Source organism: Chiloscyllium plagiosum, chromosome 32 (genome assembly GCF_004010195.1).
Source record: "Chiloscyllium plagiosum isolate BGI_BamShark_2017 chromosome 32, ASM401019v2, whole genome shotgun sequence".
Taxonomy (NCBI): domain Eukaryota; kingdom Metazoa; phylum Chordata; class Chondrichthyes; order Orectolobiformes; family Hemiscylliidae; genus Chiloscyllium; species Chiloscyllium plagiosum.
Window position 1 is genome coordinate 24014493 of NC_057741.1, and position 21980 is coordinate 24036472.

At 41.8% G+C, this 21980-nt stretch overlaps 1 protein-coding gene across 1 annotated transcript in view; it reads right to left on the reverse strand.

The window, feature by feature from the left end:
• The window catches only part of LOC122539420 (serine/threonine-protein kinase 32B-like), a 320287-nt gene extending 312224 nt beyond the window's left edge, over positions 1–8063 (reverse strand). The window contains exon 1 of the mRNA XM_043674242.1: positions 7463–8063. Within this exon, the coding sequence (XP_043530177.1) occupies positions 7463–7532 (70 nt within the window). The 5' untranslated portion in view covers positions 7533–8063. The remainder of the gene's footprint in view (positions 1–7462) is intronic.
• Between the last annotated feature and the right edge of the window lie 13917 nt (positions 8064–21980).

The following is a 21980-nucleotide window of genomic DNA, read 5'->3' on the forward strand; positions in this document are numbered from 1 at the left end:
ATCCAGATGCCTTTTAAATGTTACAATTGTACCAGCCTCCACAACTTCCTCTGGCAACTTATTCCATATACGCACCATCCTCTGCGTGAAAAAAAATGCCCCTTAGGTCCGTTTTCTCCTTTTGCCTTAAACCTTTGCTCTCTAGTTTTAGACTCCCCCACCCCAGGGAAAAGGCTTTATTTATATACCCTATCCGTGCCCCTCATGATTTTATAAACCTCGATGAGGCGCAAACATTTTGACTGCTAGACCATAAGAAATAGGAACAGGAGTAAGCCATTCTGCCCTTCAAGCCTGCTCTACCATACAGTAAGACCATGGTTGATCTGACACTCCGCACATCCACTTTCCTGCCCTCTCCCACAGCCAACTGAAAATAAAAGGATGTTTAGTTGCACCAACAGAATATTAAGACTGAAGCCTCTCCAGCATTTATAAGAAATCTCACTCATTGTGTGTGCTATCCTATCATGCAACACTTAAGTGTAGGGATGGAAGTTCAATGGGTCGACTAGTTTACCCATGCAAGGCAACAACACTGACTGATTTCAGCAAACCTGACTGGGTCAGGCAAATGGGACCCTATCTAATAGGGAGGCTGAGTGAAAAGGAAAAATGCAATAAATAGTCCTTCAAAGGGTACAATTGTTAGAATCATCCTGAGAAATGATAGAAGTAAAGTGGAGTGCAGCTATAGAGAACAATAGGGAGACTGAAGGTTGTAGGGGCCACAATGGTGTGCAGGAAAGGACAAAATGCAGCAGAACTACATGATGGAGATGTAAGGGTGAAGCTGGACATTGCGACCCCAGGGAGCATGGATCAGGGAAAGAGGAGATGGTAAAAGAATAGTCAAAGATAGAGGGGAATTGAAAACACAAAGGAAAAAAAAAACATTTGAGAATTATGGTGAGGAAGTTATACTTAAAATAAAAAATGAGGGTAGAGGGTGAAAGACAGTAATGTTTAACATCACCTTGTGTAAAGAAGTTTTTCAGATGAGGGTTTCGGAGGATGCACAATACAAAAAAGGGGAAGGGGGCCCTAGTTTGCAGAGTGAGCTGTAGGCCCGTTTGGTATGATGCATGATAGACGTGTGGGATGCAGTTTCATGGTTTTGCACTTAATCCAGGGTTGGACGAATGATGCCTAACTGGTGTCTTTTAACATGAGGAAGCTAATGGACATTTCTGTCATTCAAGGGTGAGAGAGACCATCCTGTAGGATGGCAAACTCACTATGGTAAAACAAATTTATATAAGGTCACGTAGGAATCAGTAGACAATGGTACTTTGGCAGACTGGAAGAAATCAATCATCCTCTTGTGCACTGCAAGCACTCACTCCTCTGGGTCAATTGTATATTAACCACCTGAGCCAGCCCCACCCATATAGTTTTTGTCAGGTGGATTTCTCTTACGGGCATCCCTGGGAAGCAGTGTGTCCCTGTGCTCAGACACACCCTAAAGTAAGAACTCAAGGGAATGGTCACCAAATTAGAGTTGCCTTCTGCCTTTGCTCAGCCATCTTCAGGTTTTCCAAGGCTGGAGGGTGGGCACCCAGGATCAGAAAGAGAAATGCGGACCAAGTGGCTTTAAAATGTGGCTCCCAATAGTTAGAGAGAGTAGAAGGTCCCAGAAATTCCTGCCCATCCACCCACACAAGGACCATATTAAAGCATATTATATACAGAAGGGTGGGATACATCAAGGCTTTAATTCTTGGTCAGGAAGGGGCTAAAATGGGATTCACAAAAACTGTGGCTGCATCATAAGTCTTTGGTTATTCTCCCAAGTCACCAATAGGCTGGGGCTATTTTCCCTGGAGCATCGAAGATTGAGAGGTGACCTTATAGATGTATATAAAATCATGAGGGGCATGGATAGGGTAACTAGACAAGGTCTTTTCCCTGGCTAGGGGAGTCCGGAACTAGAGGGCATAGTTTTAGGATGACAGGGGAAAAATATATAAGAAACCTAAGGGGCAACATTTTCACACAGGGGGTGATGCATTTATGGAATGAGTTGCCAGAGGAAGTGGTGGAGACTGGTACAATTACAACATTTAAAAGGCATCTGGATGGGTATATGATAGGAAGAGTTTAGAGGGATATGGGCCAAGTGCTGGCAAATGGGACTAGATTAGGTTAGGATATCTGGTCGGCATGGACAAGTTTGAAGGGCTTTTGCCCGAAACATCAATTTTACTGCTCCTCGGATGCTGCCTGAACTGCTGTGCTCTTCCAGCACCACTAATCTAGAAGTTGGACCAAAGGGTCTGTTTCCATGCTGTACATCTCTATGACTCTAACAGATTGAAGTTCAGAGGTGGCTGGAGATGTGCCTATTTTCACAACACCGTGTAACTAATGGAATACTGTATAGACAAAATTTCTGTCATTGTCACCTGTTCCAGCAAACCTGCATCTCTGCTTAGAAGGCCTAGATCATCAGAACCTATTCATTATGTGACAAGGACTTTATTAAAGGGACTCTGCTCATTGGAATTATTCCTAAGATGCTTGGCCATGTAGAAAGCTCCCCCGACAGACTGAAATACCAATCAACAGCAGTCTATTTGAAAATGAAGCACTGAACCAGATTCAAAGGCCAGCTCAATGGAACAGCAGCGGACTATTCAGCCCTTTATATCTGCCTTGCCCTTTATCTTCCTCATGGTTGATCTGTATCTCAACTTCAATTGTGTTCCCTCAGCAGCTTCAGCACCATTCTGAAGAGAAGAAGCCTATTCAAGAATTTCACTCTGTTTTATGTCTTTCCTGAGACTACCACTGAATGGCTTAGCTCCAGTTAAGCCTATGATGATGTTTGTTTTGGTTGCACTCACTAGAGGAAAGAATTTTTCTCTCATTCCACTATCAAATTGCTTAATTATCTTAAAATACTTTCAATAGGTGTATTTTGTCGTGACATTTTTAGCATTGGTAACATTAAAATACAGCGAAAAGTAACCCCCATATTTGAGATACAATAACTGAGACAAGGGCAAGAAGAGAGGAAGCAACAGACAGACATGGTTCCATGGCCGTCGATTCTCCTGCCCCTTGGATGCTGCCTGACCTGCTGTGCTTTTCCAGCACCACACACTCGACAGCTTTCAATTGATGTCAGGGGTTATATTGAAAATGTTTTGAGAGTTTAAGAATCATGAATGACACGTTATAAATTCAAACCTAACTAAGGTAACATAGTGGTTACGTTTGCACAGAAAGGACTGATGATCCAAACAAACGTGTTCAAATCTCATGACGGCTGTTGGGGGATTTAAATACAATTAGTTAAATAAATTACACTCAAAAAAGCTATTATCGGTAATGACAACCACAAAACAACCAGATTGTTTTTGAAAAAAGCCCATCTGGCTCATTTACTGTCCATAGAGAAAACAACTCATGGTGGCATGGTGGCACAGTGGTTAGCACTGCTGCCTCACAGTACTAGAGACCTGGGTTCAATTCCCACCTCGAGCAAGTTTGGACATTCTCCCTGTGTCTGCGTGGGTTTCCTCCAGGTGCTCCAGTTTTCTTCCACAGTCCAAAAATGTGCAGGTTAGGTGAATTGGCCAGGCTAAATTGCCCATAGTGTTAGGTGAAGGGGTGAATGTAGGCAAACATACCCACAACAACTGCAAACATAAGTATTCCCTCAATCAAAGGGACAGATTCAAACTCATTATCCTGCTGTATCGAGCTATAAATGCTGGTGGATAATTAAATAACTAACAGGAAAAGACTCCTTGAGCAGCTCCATCCACAACAATGATGGGGCCAACAGGGTTCAGATTATAGGCAGTGAGGGGAGGGGAAGCACATCAAAACCCAGTGAACAGGAGCCTGTTGTGTAGGGCAGGGGCATGGGCAAGAAACAGCACAGGACCAGTGATTTCTGTCCCTGTGTCCCGATGTAAAAAAAAAGGTTCATGCACTTGCAATTATCTAGAGCTAGAATTATTGAATGGGTGATCCATCTCAATCATCTAAAATGCCCATCGCAGACACCTAATCTTCAGCTAATTCAATTCACTTGTCATAATAATAAAGACATTGATGAATGGACTGAATATATCAGACGTTAAAGGGTTATGACGTTTATGTTGAAGACTAGTGCTTCAAACTAAAATCACACAATAAACCAAGCTATTCCAGGGCAATATTTGCATCTATGCAGTAATAATATTCTTGGTCTCACTGTGCTGCTAAAGAACATTGGCAGAGTTTACTGAAGGAAAGGATTAACTTTACTTTCTATGGCATCATCTTGCCAGAAGAGAGTGTGAAGAAGTATACAGTGTCTCATTGGCATGTCAGACTTGACCCTTTATATTATGAAGTTATTTCTTGCTTATAAAAGTTTAGTCCATTCCAGCAATTGCCACCTTGTCAGGCAACACTCAAAAACCAGGTAAGCAATGAAAGATATCAATGTGAACAGTAGAGTTGGGTGCTACATATGGATTTTCAGATGTTGGTGAGGGACAGCAGGTAAAATGAAATATGGGAGGTGGCCACACCAGGAGGTAACTGTGTGGGAACAGGAGGAGAAACCATTGATATAAATAACTGGCTACGATTAGACAGTGAAGAATGGAAAATGGCAAGGGTAGTCCCAGCAAGCTGGATGATGGAGGAGCAGTGTTGGAAGAAGATGGTGTGATTAATTCTGTCAAAGGGTGCTACAGGTCAAGAAGGGATAGTTTGTTTATTTTTCATACAAATAAGATGTCACATGTGATCTCCCATGAATAATAAACAGTCTCTTATTTACTTCAGCCTCTGTTTTATCTAAGAGATCGGGTACAAATTGAACCACAAAATAAAGAACAGAGCTCACAAAGTCTTGAACAGATTTCCCTTCCACTACCTGACCATTATTCAAGCGAGAAACAGGTGAATGGCAAATGAAACACACCTCTCTCCAACTCTTACATACATCCAACTACTTTACATGTGCTACCACTACCAAGAAAAAGCAGGTTAATAAGTTTAAAAAAATACACAAACATTCAGAAACAAGCACTGAATCCAGAGTAAGACACAGCAAAGCTACTGTGACACAAATGGCCAAGTGCTTTCCTCTGTTGAAAAGCAGAGAAAGCTCAGTCTGAACTTCACTATAATATTTGTAGATTCCACTCCCATTGTCATCATTTCTTACCACAACTGCGTGGAAGCAAATGTGCAATGGAATTAAGTAGAAAAGACATTATTTCACAAATAATATAGAATAAATTGATCGTGAGACAGCCCAATCTTTATAAAATTCATAAACTGTATGAAAATGTTTCAGAATTGAATTAACCCAACCTAACCCAAATGATCTATGGATCTTATTACAAAATGCGGTTGACTTTTCATTTTTATTCTACAAATTAAAGAAATCTGCAAGATCATGTTTTGTCTAGTGTTCTGAAACATTCAGAACTATGCAGTTTTTAAATCATACATATTAATTTAATGATTGTCTATAATCATGTTGTGAATTGTGATGACTGATTTTATTTATATTATGATCACAATGGTTTTTAATAAACCAGTTTTCTTACTATACAAGTGTAATTCACTGACACTCCAGTGTTACGTACGTCCATACAAATCTGGATGATTGGGCCATTCAGTCCCTCCAAAGTAGACAAGCAGGAGACAGGAAGAACACAACAAGCCAGGCAGCATCAGGTGATGGAGAAGTGAACATTTCGGGTGTAACCCTTATTCGGAACTCATTCTGCTCTACTATTTGGTAAGGTTGTAGTTGGTCCAACTGTGGCCTCTGCTTTTGAGTCTATTCCCTATACCGTTTTGACTCCCTCAGTCAAGAATCTACAACTCAGCCTTGATCTCTTGGCAAAGAGGATTCCACAGACTAATGGTCCCCAGAGGAAAGTCTCTTGTCTCTAAGATAAATAGAGGTATCTTACTTTTGAACTGTGTCATTGATAATGTTAATCCTTTGTATGCATCAAGAATAAGTGAGTTTTTCAATATTAGTTCTAAAAATAAATCTGCAAATTGGCTTTGCATTTCAATGGACAATTATTTTCATTAATCATGGTTAGTAGTTATTACAAAAGCATTGTTAAGCTGAATATATTGTCCTTTCAAATTCATAGATGTTCTGAATCATTCTAAGAAATATCTTGGCTCATTATTTATACCAAAGATCATTTGGATTCTTGTATTTAAATTATTTTACATCAATATATTGAGAAGCACGATAAGAGTCCCACTTTGACAGTGTTTGTCTCTCCCTTCTAGCCTAAGACATTAACTTTAAATGTTCACAATATTAATCTTTGTGAACGAACAATGGTATTATGGTAATTTTGATTAACAACGCTCTATAGTCTCTGAGCTGGATGACATTTTTCCTTCTGAAGGATAACAGCTTTAAAAATCGACTTGATTATGTCTGAGTATAACTGATACTCCACCATCCACTGAAGACTAGATTAGCACTTTTTCAAATAAAGTGTGCTGACAGATAAACAACAGTTTTTAATTCAAAAATGTTCACAAACTCGATTTGATAAAGTTTTTTTTAATGATCTACAGATTAGATTTTCAGTCTAGTCTATTGGTCAAAAAAAATCGAGTGAAGAATAACTTGTTCTTAAAGTAACAAGCAAACTACAGCACAGAACGATACTAAATCATCATACTTTAGCAGAAACTGGTGTGTTCGTAAACTGTGAAATGTTTACATGAACAATAGCTCCATACTGCGCTGATGTAACACGTCTTAAATGGAACTTTGAACATGATTTCTTGCGAGTAGAGTTTATTTACTGTGCAATGCTTTGCTACAAACAACAGGGCCGCTCAAGTTTAGATTGAAGTCCTATGTTACCTGGATGAGCTCGCATTCAAGTTGGATTATACGGAGGGTCCATAAAACGAGCACCAACATCCCTGCCTCCCTACATATGCAGAACAAAATTACCAGCGCACCATGAATTAATTGATAATCACGTCTCCATGTTAAAAAAAAGGTCCATCGGAACCGATGTTCTAAATGAAAGTTAAAGTCGCTTTAGAAGGAACAAAAGGAACTCGCTGGCCACTTGTAGATTAATTGATCTGTGGCAGCCTCTGAACATATTGACAGCCTTAAGAGTTGCTTTAAAATAGATCCTAAAATCAGAGCAGATTAACTTTAAGGAGGAAATTAAAGAGATTATTCCAAAGTTTAATATTTAGGGTGTTCGTGCAGTAAGCGGTACTGAGGACAAGTTAAATTGTATTTTTCTTAAATGTCAAAACTACCAAAATGTAGAGATAGAGCAGAAAAGCAAGTACTTCCAGCCTTACAAGAAGTTGAGACTTGGAACGGTCAGAACAGCGATGAAAGAGGTAGCAAGTGGGCGCCCCAAAGATAGGGAGGGAAGAGAATGTGGTTTCCACTGGGTGAGAAGGTGAAAGATAGCGGGAAATAAAAACAAGCTCTTACCATCTTCATTCTCGTCAAATACCGGTGTTTTGTGGGAGTGATTGGCGCCCATATTCCTGCTCTTGCGCATACCCCGTGAACCTTGGACGCGATGGGAGTGAGAGGCGCTAGAAAGCCGGAGCGTTTCAGAAAAACCCTTTCAGTGCTGCTCCGAGAGGACGGTGCTGGCCCCTCGCTGCTGGGTGGCTGCTGTGAAACACAAGGCTCTGCGCCTCGCCCCAGTCCATCGCTCTCGCTTCAACATGGTCTAAATTACAACTATTTCCATGCGGTGGGTTTACATCATCTCGCCGCCAGCCAGACACTGACAGCGATCCATCTACGTCCGACCATTTCGAGGTTACAGACAGGTTTTTTTTTATTGTTGACTATAGATGGTTTTTTTAAATCATTCGTTATTTTATTCTCAGCGGAAGGGGGAAATGCCTGTTGCTAAAAGTCCACCTTGTCCAGTAAACGGGCATTCCTCAATGTCTCCAAGTGCTAATGCCAACTGGAGTGAGCTCGGCGGTGAGGGACAGACTACAAGCCCCAGGCTCGTCTTTCCCAGATGCTGCACACCTACAGACCATGGTGAAAACTGACGGTCAGCTCGCCCCAGGTGAATTTCCTACTTACTTACAAAGACATTAAAACACGAGAAACGTTCAGCAGTTTCCCATTTGCTCCCGAGCCCGATGCTGAAGGATGTAAGTGTTGCACTGCCAGTCCCTCGGCAATATTTCTAACCACCTGAAGTGGGGGCCCTCTCACTCTCGATATAATATTTTAACTCTTAAAGCTTGCTGGGTTGGAATCAACGCTTGTCGATTGCACTCTGTTGCGAGGATGCTGAGTGATATCCAGCAATCTCGGGAATGGTTGCAAGTCAATTAAGCCTTACTGGGGAAACAATGTTTTATTTGCTTTACCAATTAAAATGAGGTCATCTCAAACTTGGGTCTAAAGAGTGATTGTTCCGTTCTTAATGACTCTGCCCCCTCACCCCACCAAACAAGAACAATGAGGCTGGAGGATAAAACCCCGGAACAGCGAAGTGGAGAATTAACGTTGAATCTGAGGAGATTGATTGATTAAATCGGCCGCCTCTCTCAGCAGTGAGAAAACAGAAATTGCTGGAAAAGCTCAGCAGGTCTGGCAGCATCTGTGTAGATGACCCTGCCTCAGAACCTCTCTCCTGAAGAAGGGTTACACCTAAAACGTGGACTGCTCCACCTCCTGATGCTGCCGGACTTGCTGTGTTCTTCCAGCCTCCTGCTTGTCTATCTTGGATTCCAGCAGTGTTTATTTTTCCTTTTGCCTCCGAGTCTCTCACCAGCGAGTTATTCTCCAGGATTACACCCTGCATTTTAAACTGATGAAGGGCTACTGCCCGAAATGTCGATTTTCCTGCTCCTTGGATGCTGCCTGACCTGCTGTGCTTTTCCAGCACCACTCTAACCTTGACTCTGATCTCCAGCATCTGCAGGATCCACTTCCGCCTATACATTTTAAACGCAAAACTTCAAAATAAAATCAGTCCTGGGATTTGTTTTTGCCCAGAGGTTAATTAAGGGTTAGTCGTATTGCTATGGGACTGCAGTCACATGTAGGTCAGCTCAGGTGAGCAGTGTTTGATAAATAAAACTTTATTTCACCCCCACGTTTGTCTGTTTTTTATATATAAAGCAAAATACTGCGGATACTGGAAAATAAAAACAAGGTGCTGAATAAACTCAGCTGTTCTGGCAGCATCTGTAGAGAGAGAGAGAGAGAGCGGGAAACAGTCAATGTTAACAATTAACATTATTCAGCCTTGTTTTTGTTTCTGATATCTTGTGTGTCCTGCTGGGGTACTTGAGTCATGCTGAAGTTCAGAGTAAGTGAACTGCCGAGTGCATGCCTCGAGGCTCCTTCATTCACATCACAGGGAGTCGGTGGGCAGGACTGACTCCGGGATCTAGATGGACATCAAGGTCTCTCGAAGACCACCCCCAACAATCCCCAGCCCACCCATTCACTAAACACTTAACTGCATCTATCCCTTTCTGGCCGTATTTTTCCCCTCTAAATCCTTCCTCGCTTTGATCTGGACGCAGTATTTTTCCATTAAGAACGATTGAATTTACCTAGCACCCTTCACTACCAAACAACCTCCTCCCCCCCCAAAAAAATTCTCTTTACGGCAAATTAAGCGTCTCTGTCAAATATAAGAACTGAGTCACACACAGCAAAGGCCCACCGACCGACCTGTGGGTGGTCGGAAGGGAGGGTGGGGTCTGCGATAATAAAAGGGAAGCCGTGGAGGAGGGAATCTCCCCTTCTGGAGGTGGAGGGACGCCGCTGGCGCTGACCGTGCAATTCCGAGGTTTGGGGAAAGAGACAGTGAACTCGAAGGGCAGGTTGCAGTCCTTCTGCACAAAGTTACTCGTTTTGCAAATAATATCTTTACCTGAAAGAGGAAAATACAAAATTGTACTCGGCAAACCGAGTGACTCCTGGTGGCAACCGCGTGGTATTTAAAGTTGCTCATGCCTGACTGTAGGAACACAGGGTGACCTAAACATGGACAATAATTGCAGGAGTAGACTGCTCGGACCATCAACCCTCCTTCCTACTTAACATGATCATGGCTAATCCGCTATCGTCGTTATACTCCCGCTCTTTCCTTATATCCTGTAACTTCGTACCTATTTTTTTTTCTCAACTTTACTGGGGAGTTCCAGACTAAAACTGTGCAGTGTACCGACCAAAGAAACTTGTGTAAGGTTTCTATTCTGTATCCATCCTGGCCACAGTGTGCACTGCTTTGAACACCAGCGCCCCCTCCCGTTTCTTCACATTCGTGCCATTATTAGTTCTGATGGGTGTGAACACAGTCTGATCATTGGCACCAATAACTTGCGACTGAGACCGCCCTTCTCACTTACTCCCCAGGAGTATTACAACGCCGTTAGTTTGGATGGTTGATTTGCAACGCAGTGGCGCCAATAGTGTGGGTTCAATCCCCACACAGCCTGATGTTACCGTGAAGACTCCGTCTTCTCAACCTCTTCCACCCTTTGCCTGAGGAGGAACCCCCACTAGTCATCTATCTTCTGGGACTATGGCAACTTTACAGAAATATGGGCTATTGGAGATGTCCTGAGTTGTGGAACAGCCCTCAAGAAAATGACAGTCACTGATAAACGAAGCAAGCTATTGTATTTGGATGCAGCAAAGTTCATTTTGGACCCTCAAAACATTGATCCAATTGTCTTTCAAATAGTAGGAGGAGACAACAATAGGGGAGATCCAAGTCGATTCAGAAATCGATTACAGCAGTGGGTGAGGTACAAAATTATCAGAAAGGCCAATGAAATGTTAGCCTTTATCACTAGAGGGCAGCATGATAAAGGAAGCGTTGCTACAGTTACACCGAACCCTGGTTAAACTACAAGAGCATTGTGTACAGTTCTGGGCAGCACATTACAGAAAAGACATGCAGCTTTGCGCAGGATTTCCAGGAATTAGGAGGTTCCCTCCACCTGCCTATCTCCATAAACATTCAACTCTGCAGTTAGAATGGAGGTTCAGTGTATCTGTGAAAAGTCTTACCTTTCTCCTCTTCATCAGAAGCTACATGGCAGTTACTGCAGTGGATCAAAGTACCCTGTACCATCTGGGGGAAAGGGGACTGGGGAATTGTCCAGTGCCCCCCACGTTTCAAAAAGACAATTGCAATATCAACTCCTGCGTTTTGTAACGTTACTTTTGGTCGAGCTTTTGACTTTGTAAACTTTTTCGATATTTCCATGAATTTCTTCTTTAGCTTAGAGAAACATTATTTCACTAGAATACGCTTTGTTCTCGGCTTTTTTCCCCAAAAGAACTAAAATGAACATTGACGATTCTAATTGATTTAGTGTGTTGCACATAAAAGGTTAAAAATCACACAACACCAGGTTATGGTCTAACAGGTTTAATTGGAAGTACTAGCTTTCGGAGCGCTGCTCCTTCATCAGGTGATTGTGGAGTGTAAGATTGTAAGACAGAAATATAGCAAGTTTACAATGTGATGTAACTGAAATTATATATTGAAAAAGATCTGGATTGTTTGTTAAGTCTCTCATCTTTTAGAATTGGCATGTTGGTTTCAGTTCTTTCATATGTAAATCGCAAGACTTTAAAAAAAGTTACATTCTCAATTGAACTTTAACAATTGGTGTCTGTCAGCCCAGATAATGTATTTAAGGTGAGAGTTCCCCTGTGTGACACTGTCTGTGCCACAGTGTCAGACTGATTCTAATCTAAACAACAAATGAACCTTACATGGATTCATGTAGTTTTTGAGCAAAGTAAAATGTAACTCTGCAAGTACAAATTCACCCCACAAACTTATCTGCGTATGTGCGAACTTTCTAAACAAAATAAACGCGTGTATATAAACAGTTTACCTTCGGCTATTTCTGCAAAGGATCTCACCCCACCTCTAGACTTTCTTTCCGGCTTCTTAGTAAATGATAGTTGTAAAGTATTACATTTCCTTACGAATAACAATAAAGCACCGAAAACTATCCGCAGTAATGTTACCATATGGTTCAGGTCAAAAACAGTCTCCTTCGCCATCTCATGGATTGACTCGGCATTGCAACCACTGGCCGGCAGCAGCAAATGATTGTGAAACACGCAAGAATAACTGCACTTTCGAATATTTCTTTCACAAGTTGTTCCGACTAGGACATTTATTAAAGAAACTGCTCTGAAATTTCTTTTTTCTGTCTATTTTCTCCAGCAACCTTTTGTGTTGTGTTTAATATCCGATTTAATGAAGTTTTATTTTTACCATTACATTGATCAGATTAAACTTGCTCAATGACATCTCTAAAATTGAGTGGCGGGAGATGTGCAATAGATTTTTTTTAGGATTGGAAGAGGTGGAGTGCCCCAGAGGTCAGTGGTGAGACCCGTTCTCTTCCTGATGTATATTCACAACCTAGATCTTGTGTTGTATCTAACGTTTTCGATTGTAGAATGAAATGGAAATGGACTATTTTAAAACTAATGATTCTGAAAGGGTTTGCTGCACATTTTTTAATAAAGCCAGTTACCGAACATCATTGTCAGCAACATTTACCCTGTTGCTTTTTCAAGCAGTAGGAGAGATAAGTTACAAATGGGTCTGTACAAAGTGAGATTTGGATGGCAGCAAGTAGTTCATTGGTCTGCTGAGTTAGACCCAGCTGTGGATGATAAAGGCCTACTAACAACTATATGGTTGGCTGTTGGGTAGTGGAACAGCTCGTGGGTTTGCAAGAGATTGCCAGAAGCCTTCTAACAAGGGAGGTGGTGTGTATCTCACCTCAGTAGAAAACATGCCTGAAGAAAGCCAGTTATTTTCTTCCACATTTGTATAAGTTGTTGCTTTTAATCTACAAGGCAGAGACTCTGCAGTTTGTGAATCAGTCACTCTGTGCCTCTTGTAAGAAAATGAAAGTATCTGGAGAATTAAAAGAACAGCAAGACCTGTAAAGCAAAAGTATCAACTAAGTGAATCCTGTGGACAGGGCCATTGAACTACTTTTCCAGCTTTTCCCTCCACCTTAGCACTGATATTTTATTGTCTCACTCTATGTGACTGTGCATATGTGTAAAGGGAGTTAAAGTTTTAACTAGTAGAGTTATATGCCGATGTGAATAGTAGTTTATCTGTAGCTAGAATCTATTTATTTGTAATAAATGGTCATTTTTGTTAAGTACAGAAACCTGGTCTGTGTTTTTCTGTTAATCCAAGTCTAAAATGTCAGGTAAATTAGGGATCTTGCAAATCTTATATAATACTTAACTTCTGTGGCAACTCCAGGGATAGCAGAGCTTGACTTCCAACGTGCTATTTCAGTAAAGCAAGATATAGTTATAACTGGACACAACTTCAAGGTTTGTAATTTATTCATAAGTCTGAAGTATTGTGAACTGTGAGAAAAATAGTGTAGATCTTTCAAAATTGTAAACAACTTGGTGGAACAGGTGAACTGTGGCAACTAAAGTTTAATGTTGAAAAAAAAGTGAAATAATTCATTTTGTCAGAACAACCTGAAGAGACAATATAAGATAAAATGAATAATTCTAAAGAGCACGCAGGATCAGTTTGTATATATACATAAATCTTTGAAGATTGCAGGACAAGGTTGAGCAGATAAGAGCATATAACATCATAGGCTTTGTTAAGTATGGTATAAAGTGCAAGAGGCTATATTGAACTTGTCTCGTTCTGGGTGCCACTATATAATAAAGATGTGAAGGCATTAAAAGGGGGCCTGAAACGCTTCAAGATTGGCATGACAGTTTGGAAACTTCGGTTACACCGATATTTTGGAAAAGTAGGACTGGTTGCCTTGAAGAAAAGACAACAGAGATAATACTTTATTGTGATACTGAAAATCATAAGGGGCTCGGACAAGGCAGATTAGGAAAGATTATTCCCACTCATGAAAGGATCGATTAATGAGAGAGGAAAGATATGCGGAATATCTTTTCATGCCTGAGAGTGAGTAGGAGGTACATTCAATTGAGGTATTCCAAAGAGAATTGAGTGTTATCTGAAAATGAGGAGTAGCCAGTATTATGGGAAGAAGGCAGGGAATTGCACTCAGTGAATTGCTCATTTGGAGAACTGGGGAGGCACAAAAGACTGAATGGCCCCCTCTGGGCTGCAATCATTTTGAGTCTGTGATCTTATGTGAAGTTGTTTTCAACCTGTAAGCATTCAAAGTTTTTTTCTTTTCAAAAGCCATCACCTTTGGAATTATACTTGTTATCTCGGTTTATGTCAGAATTTAATGGACAGAAATGGAAAGACTTATAAATCACCTGCTCATACATTTTAATGTCATGTTCTAGTCCCTTTAGATTGATTCTGAAAACAGTTAACATGCAAATGAAAGCTTAAGGTAAGTTCTGTAGAAGAATGGGACTATTGCTACCATGACAAACCTCCAGAAATGTTTCTTTTTAACAATTGAGGCTCTAATAATATAAAATTATATTCTAAAGATATTATTAACACCATTTATATTTTGGGCTGTATTTTCTGAGGAGTGTCAATCACATTAAGATTGTTGCTCAACTATGTTCCTTTTTTTTTAACAATAAGAAATAGCTGTGCATTCCTGACGGGAGATCCCAATCAAGGTTCTTCAGAAATGCAGTGTGGTATTTTAAACCTGACAGGTCCCACTTAGTGCAGGATAGCTGGGGGGAAGGCAAAGCCAGGCCCCTTGTCACAGTTGGTTTTGTTATGAACCAGGCCAGACCCCCTCAAAACATTTCAAGAAGGGAGCCCAGACCCTAACTTTTCTAGTTGTTCTAAGCAGGTGTAAAATGGATATTCCAGGAGAGATGCAGCTGGTCAAACCATTCAGTTTTAAACAAAACAGAATTCATTTACAGACTACTGAAGAACAAAGGAGAACAGAATTTAGAATAACTTAACCTATCTAAAAACCCAGTCGACTCAATTGCAATTTAATGATGCTGTTCCAAATACCTGCAACATCCCCATGAATACCCCCTTGGCAAAAAAGGTAAAATTGGAGAGAGGCTCAACATGCAGCTGTTTCTTTGGGTCCCCAGCTAAAAACCTGACCAGCAGCTTTGAACAGACTGCTTGCTAAAACCTGAGCTGGGAGGACTGGCCAATTCCCTTTCATTGCACAAGTGTTTTAAAAAAAATACCTAAAAGTTTTTTTTTGGCTGAGGCAGTATCTGTTAGCCATAAGCAAGGGGCTAACCCCAGCCAAATCGGAACCTCTGCCATTTACAACCCCTTTTGAAAAAGTCCAAGGACAACATAACCTTCCTGAAGGAGCAGCACTATCACACATTGTGTGAGTTAAAGGTTCAGCATCAGAGGCAGCCAGTTTGATAGTTCCTGTGGAATGGTAAGTATGCCTGGTAAGTGTGAAATTAGGGTGCTAGGTAAGGAGGGTGTCAGGTGGGTAGAGGGTACAGTACCAAGTAGGTAGGGCACAAGATGGGAAGAGGACCTGGTAAGTGGTTAGGATAGGTCAAGGTTAGTGGGAGATATCAGATCAGTTGGGTAGATGAGTGTCAGGACCCATGGGGAAAGTATGTGCTGGATCCCAGGAGCTCAGGTGGGAGATGGGGTCTGGTAGTGGCAGGAGAAGGTCAAGCCCAATGGTGAGGGTGTGGGGTCTAGCAGTGTGGGACATTGATAGGTCCATCAGTGTTGATGTGGCGCGTGGGGGATGGGGGAGGCATTGGTCTAGAATCCGGCGGAGACTGAGTGCCCTGGGAGGAAGGGAACATAGGACATTATAGCGCAGTACAGGGCCTTTGACTCTCGATGTTTCCACAGGTCGGTTCAACAATCTGAACCCCATCTCACCTACACTATTCCACTCTCAACCATATGCCTATCCAATGACCATTTAAATGCCCTTAAGGTTGGCGTGTCTACTACTGTTCCACTCCCCTACTACTCTGAATAAAGAAACTGCCTCTGACATCTGTCCTATATTTAGAGCTTTATCCCCTCATGCTAGCCATCACCATCATCGGAAAAAGACTCTCACTGTCCAACCTATCTAACTCTCTGATTATCCTATATGTCTCAATTATGTCACCTCTCAACCACCTTCTCTCCAATGAAAACAGCCTCAAGTCACTCAACCTTTCCTCGTAAGACCTCCCTACATACCAGGCAACATCCCAGTAAATCTCCTTTGACCCGTTTCCAAAGCTTCCACATCCTTCTGATAATGCGGTGACCAGAACTGTACACAATACTTAAAATGTGGCCGCATTAAAGTTTTATACAGCTGCAGCATGATCTCATGGTTCCAAAACTCAATCCCTTTACCAATAAAAGCTAACACATCATATGTCTTCTTAACAACCCTATCAATCTGATGACAACTTTCAAGGATCTGTGTACCTGGACACTGAGATCCCTCTGCTCATCTACACTACCAAGAATCTTACCCTTAGCCCAGTACCTGCATTCCTGTTACTCCTTCCAAAGTGAATCAGCTCGCACATTTCCACATAATACTCCATTTGCCACCTCTCAGCCCAGCTCTGCAGCTCATCTATGTCTCTCTGTAACCTACAACATCCTTTGTCACTACCCACAATTCTACTGACCTTCGTGTCATCTGCAAATTTACTAACCCATCCTTCTATCCCATCATCCAGGTCACTTATATAAATGACAAACAACTGTGGACCCAAAACAGAACCTTGCGGTACCTCACTAGTAACTGAACTCCAGGATGAATATTTCCCATCAACCACTACTCTCTGTCTTATTTCAGCTAGCCAATTTCTGATCCAAACAGCTAAATCACCCTCAATCCCATGCGTCCGTACTTTGTGCAATAGCCTACTGTGGGGAACCTTATCAAACGCCTTACTGAAATCCATATACACCACATCAACTGCTTTTCCCTCATCCATCTGTTTGGTCACCACCTCGAAGAACTCAATAAGGTTTGTGAGGTACGGCCTATCCTTATGTCTTCAACATTCTACAAACAATGGTGAAAATAAGGACTGCAGATTCTGGAGATTAGAGTCGAGAGTGTGGTGCTGGAAGGATTCCTGATGATGGGCTTTTGCCCGAAACATCTATTTTCCTGTTTCGGATGCTGCCTGACCTGCTGTGCTTTTCCAGCACCACGCTCTCAATTCTTCAAACTGTGTTGACTATCCCTAATCAACTTGTTCATCTCTTATAACCCTATCCAACACTTTACCCATAACCAAAGTAAAGCTCACTGGTCTATAATTTCCAGGGTTATCTCTACTCCCCTTCTTGAACAAGTGAACAATATTTGCAATTCTCCTGTCTTCTGGTGCTATTCTTGTAGACAATGACAACATAAAGATCAAAGCCAAAGGCTTAGAAATCTTCTCCCTGGCTTCCCAGAGCAGCCTAGGGTAAATCCATTTGGCCCAGGGTATTTATCTATTTTTACCCTTTCCAGAATTTCTAACACCATCTCCTAGGCTAGTAGCCTGTATCTCGGTATTTACCTCAAACACATTGTCTTTTTCTAGTGTGAATATTGACAAAAAGTATTCATTTAGTGCTTCCCCTATCTCCTCTGACACCACGCACAACTTGACTACTATGCTTGATTGGCCCCCTAATCTTACTCTAGTCATTCTTTTAATCCTGATACAGTTATAGAAAGCCTTAGGGTTTTCCTTGATCCTATCGGTCAATGATTTCTCATGCCCTCTCCTGGCTCTTCTTAACTCTTTCTTTAGGTCTTTTCTGGCTAACCTGTAACACTCAGGTGCCCCAACTGAGCCATCATATCTCATCCGAACATAAGCTTTCTTCTTCCTCTTGACAAGAGATTCAACTTCCTTACTAAGCCACAGCTCCCACGCTCGACAACTTCCTCCCTGTCTACCAGGTACTTACTTATCAAGGACCCGCAATAGCATCATAATTGTCTTTCCCCCAGCTATAACTCTTGCCCTACAATATATACTTATACCTTTCCATCACTAAAGTAAACCTAACTGAATTGTGGTCACTATCACCAAAGTGCTCACTTACCTCCAAATCTATCACCTAGCTGGGTTCATTACCTAGTACCAAATCCAATGTGGCCTGGCTCCTTGTTGGCCTGTCTACATATTTTGTCAGGAAACCCTCCTGCACACATTGGACAAAAACTGACCCATCTAAACTACTTGAACAATAGTATTTACAGTCAATATTTAGAAAGTTAAAGTCCTCCATAACAACTACTCTGTCACTTCTCGCTCCTATCGAGGATCAGCTTTGCTATCCTATCCCCTACATCTCTGGAACTATTTGGAGGCCTATGGAAATCTCCCAACAGGGTGACCTCTCCTTTCCTGTTTCTAATCATAGCCCATACTACCTCAGTAGACGAGTCTTAAAACATCCTATCTGTAACTGTAATACTGTCCTTGACTAACAGTGCCACACCTCCCCCTCTTTTATCATTTTCTCTGTTCTTTCTGGAACATCTAAATCCCAGAACCTGCAATAACCACTCCTGTCCCTGCTCTACCCATGTCTCTGAAATGGTCACAGCATCGAAATCCCAGCTACCATCCCATGCTGCAAGTTCACCCACCTTATTCCGGATGCTCCTGGTGTTGAAGTAGACACATGACAAACCAACTTCTTGCTTGCCGGTGCCTTCTTGTGATCTTGAAATCTTCATTCTGACTTCACTACTCTCAACCTCCCGTATACTCGAGCTACAATTTTGGTTCCCATTCCCCTGCTGAATTAGTTTAAACACACACAAAGAGCAGTGGCGGGCCCCGCGGGCCCCCCATAGGATATTGTACCCCTCTGGTTCAGGTGAAAACCATTCTGTTTGTAGAGGTCCCACCTACCCCAGAAAGAGCCACAATTATCCAGGAATCCAAAACCCTCCCTCCTGCACCAGCCCTGTAGGCACATGTTCAACTCATCTCTCTCCCTATTCCTCGCTTCTCTAGCATATGGCATGGGCAACAAACCAGAGTTAACAACTCTGTTTGTTCTACATCTAAGCTTTCACTTTCTGCTTCAAATCCCCTTCTGTCTTCCAACCCATGTCGTTGGTGCCTATGTAGACCATGACTTGGAGCTGCTCCCCCTCACCCTCAAGGATCCTGAAAACACAATCAGAGACATCATGAACCCTGGCACCTGAAAGGCAACACACCAACTGTGAGTCCCTCTTGTCCCCCCCTAACTATGGAGTCCCCAATGACTAATGCTCTGCTCTTCTCTCCCCTTCCCTTTTGAGCAACAGGGACAGACTCTGTGCCAGAGACCTGTACCCCATTGCTTACACCTGGTAAGATACCCACCCCCAACCCCCAACAGTATCCAAAAAGGGATACTTGTGGTTGAAGGGAACGGTCATAGAGGATCTCTGCACTGCCTGCCAATTCCCTTTCTGTCCCCTGATGGTAACCCGTCTACCTTCTTCTTTACCTGAGGTGTGAATACCTTCCTGTAACTCCTCTCCATAACTCCCTCCGCCTCCCAAATGATCTGAAGTTCATCCAGCTCCAGTTCCCTAACGGGTTTTTGAGGAGCTGGAGTTGGGTGCACTTCCCACAGATGCAGTCAACAGGGACACTACTGGTGACCCTTACCTTTCACATTCTGCAGGAGGAACATACAACTGCCTTAACCTCCATTCCAACTATTCTAAATTCCCAATGAGACTGCTGAAAAAAAAACAGTCAACTTACCAATTGGCGCACAGAACCGTTTTGTTTTGGTGAGAGGAGGGGGACAGGTGGGAGACACTACCCGAGTAGTGTTTCAGGTAAAGCAACCACCTAAATATAAAGCCTCACTTACCCAGCGGCCCCGTGTCTGCTCTTGCTCAGTGTGCGCTTTGCTTATACACAAGTTAAACTTTAATATCTTTTAACATCTACCTTCCCATCAGGCCTCTGGTCTTCGCAGCTACCAAAACAACGTGAAGTGTTGAGTCTGGCTGTGGAGGAGGGTGCCATTTTCCTGGAGTGCAGGTTCATGGCTCCTTAAAAGTGGCATCACAGGTAGACAGGGTGGTGAAGAAGGTGTTTTGCACACTTGCTTTAATTGATCAGAACACTAAGTATAGGAAAAGTGGAATCATGTGGCTGTACAGGTGAGGTCACTTTGAGAATACTGCTTACGCTTCTGGTCTCTGCTATAGGAAGGATGTTGTTAAACTGGAAAGGCTGCAGGAAACATTCACAAGAATGCTGCCAGAACAAGAGGTTTTAAGTTATAAAGAGAGGGTGGATACGGTGGGACTTTTTTTACCTGGAGCATAGGAAACTGAGGGATGACATTATGGAGGTTTATAAAATCATGATGTACATGGATAAAGTGAGTAGCCAAGATCTTTTCCCCAGGGTAGGGGAGTCCAAAACTAGAGGACATAGGTTTAAGGAGAGAGGGGAAAGATTTTAAAAGGGACCTGAGGGGAATTTTTCACACACACAATTGTGTGTGTACGGAATGAACTGTCAGAGGAAGTGGTGGATGTGAGTACAATTATATTTAAAAGGCATTTGGACAGGTACATGAACAGGGAAGGTTTAGAGGGATATGGGCCAAGCAAATGGGACAAGTTCTGTTTGGGATACAAGGTCAGCATGGACAAGTTGAACCAAAGGGTCTGTTTCCATGCTTCATGACTCCATGACTCTAAAAATCTTCAAAAATCAGGGACTATCCAAAATGCCTTCCTGGAAAAATTATTATACTGTAAAAATAATATACCAGTGATAAACTAATAAATGTAGATAATTGTTACATTCTTCAATTCAATGTAAACGTACAAATTATAGAAAATAGTAGCATAGAAATTAAGAGCAGGAGTAGGCCATTCAGCTCTATGGACCTGTTCTGCTATGCATTTGGATCATGGCTGATCCTCTGTCTCAGTGCCATATTCCCACTTTCTCCCCATACCCTTTGATACATTTAATGTATAAAACAATAATGTCTCTTTCTTCAACATTTTCAGTGACTTGATCTTCACAGCCTTCTGTTGTAGAGAATCCTATCGGTTCACTACTTTGGAGTGAAGAAATTTTACCTCATCTCAATCCCAATGGTCTAACCTGGATCTTCAGACTGTGACTTCCCAGCCAGGAAAAACATCTTCCGAGTCTAGTCTGTTCAGCTCTATTAGAATTTTACACATTTCAATCATCTCCTCTTTCAAATTCTAATGAATGCAGGGCCAGTCAAACTAATCTCTCCTCCTAGGATAGTATTGACATCCTCAAAATCAGCCGACTGAATCCCCAATGCATTCTTTCTATGGCAAGTATATACATTCCCTAGGTAGGGCGACTAAAGATACACACTGTGATGAAGTTGCTCCTTTAACAAGGTTATGTTGTACTTGGCTTTTTTTTAGAGAGGTCATCAAAGGCACAGACTCCGAAAAGTGTAAGGTTGAAGGGTTTTAGAGCCATTTTGATTATAGCTAACAGATACTGCGTCAGGAAAAAGGCTTTAAAAAAAAAAACACTTGTATGATGAAAGGGGAGTGGCCAGTTCTCCCAACTCAGCTTTTCTCTGGTTAGTCTGGCTGGTCAGTGAAAGCAGTCAGGCAGTTCTGAAGCTGCTGGACCCAAAGAAGCAGGTCCAGGCTGGTACTTTCTCTGACATCTCTCCTGTGAGATCCTGTGTTTGATTTTACCTTTTGTGCCAAGGAGTATTATGAGGATTGTTGCAAGTATTTGGAACAGTGTCATTTAGTTGGGATAATCTGTTGGGTTTTAGGACAGGTTAAGTTATTCTGTATTCTGTTCTTTCTTGTTTGTGTCTCATTCAGTAATCTTGTAAATAAATTCTATTTTGTTTAAAACTGTGTTGCTGCTTTAGACTGAGTTCATCTCATTACATCTCATCTTGCCTTGGTAGTCACAATTGACAACAGTTTAAAATGCCCTTTTAAAGGGTCATGCATATCATAACATATCCAACCTTTTTTCCTTAAGTAAAAATTTACCCTTTAAAAATATGAATCTATTTAAATGA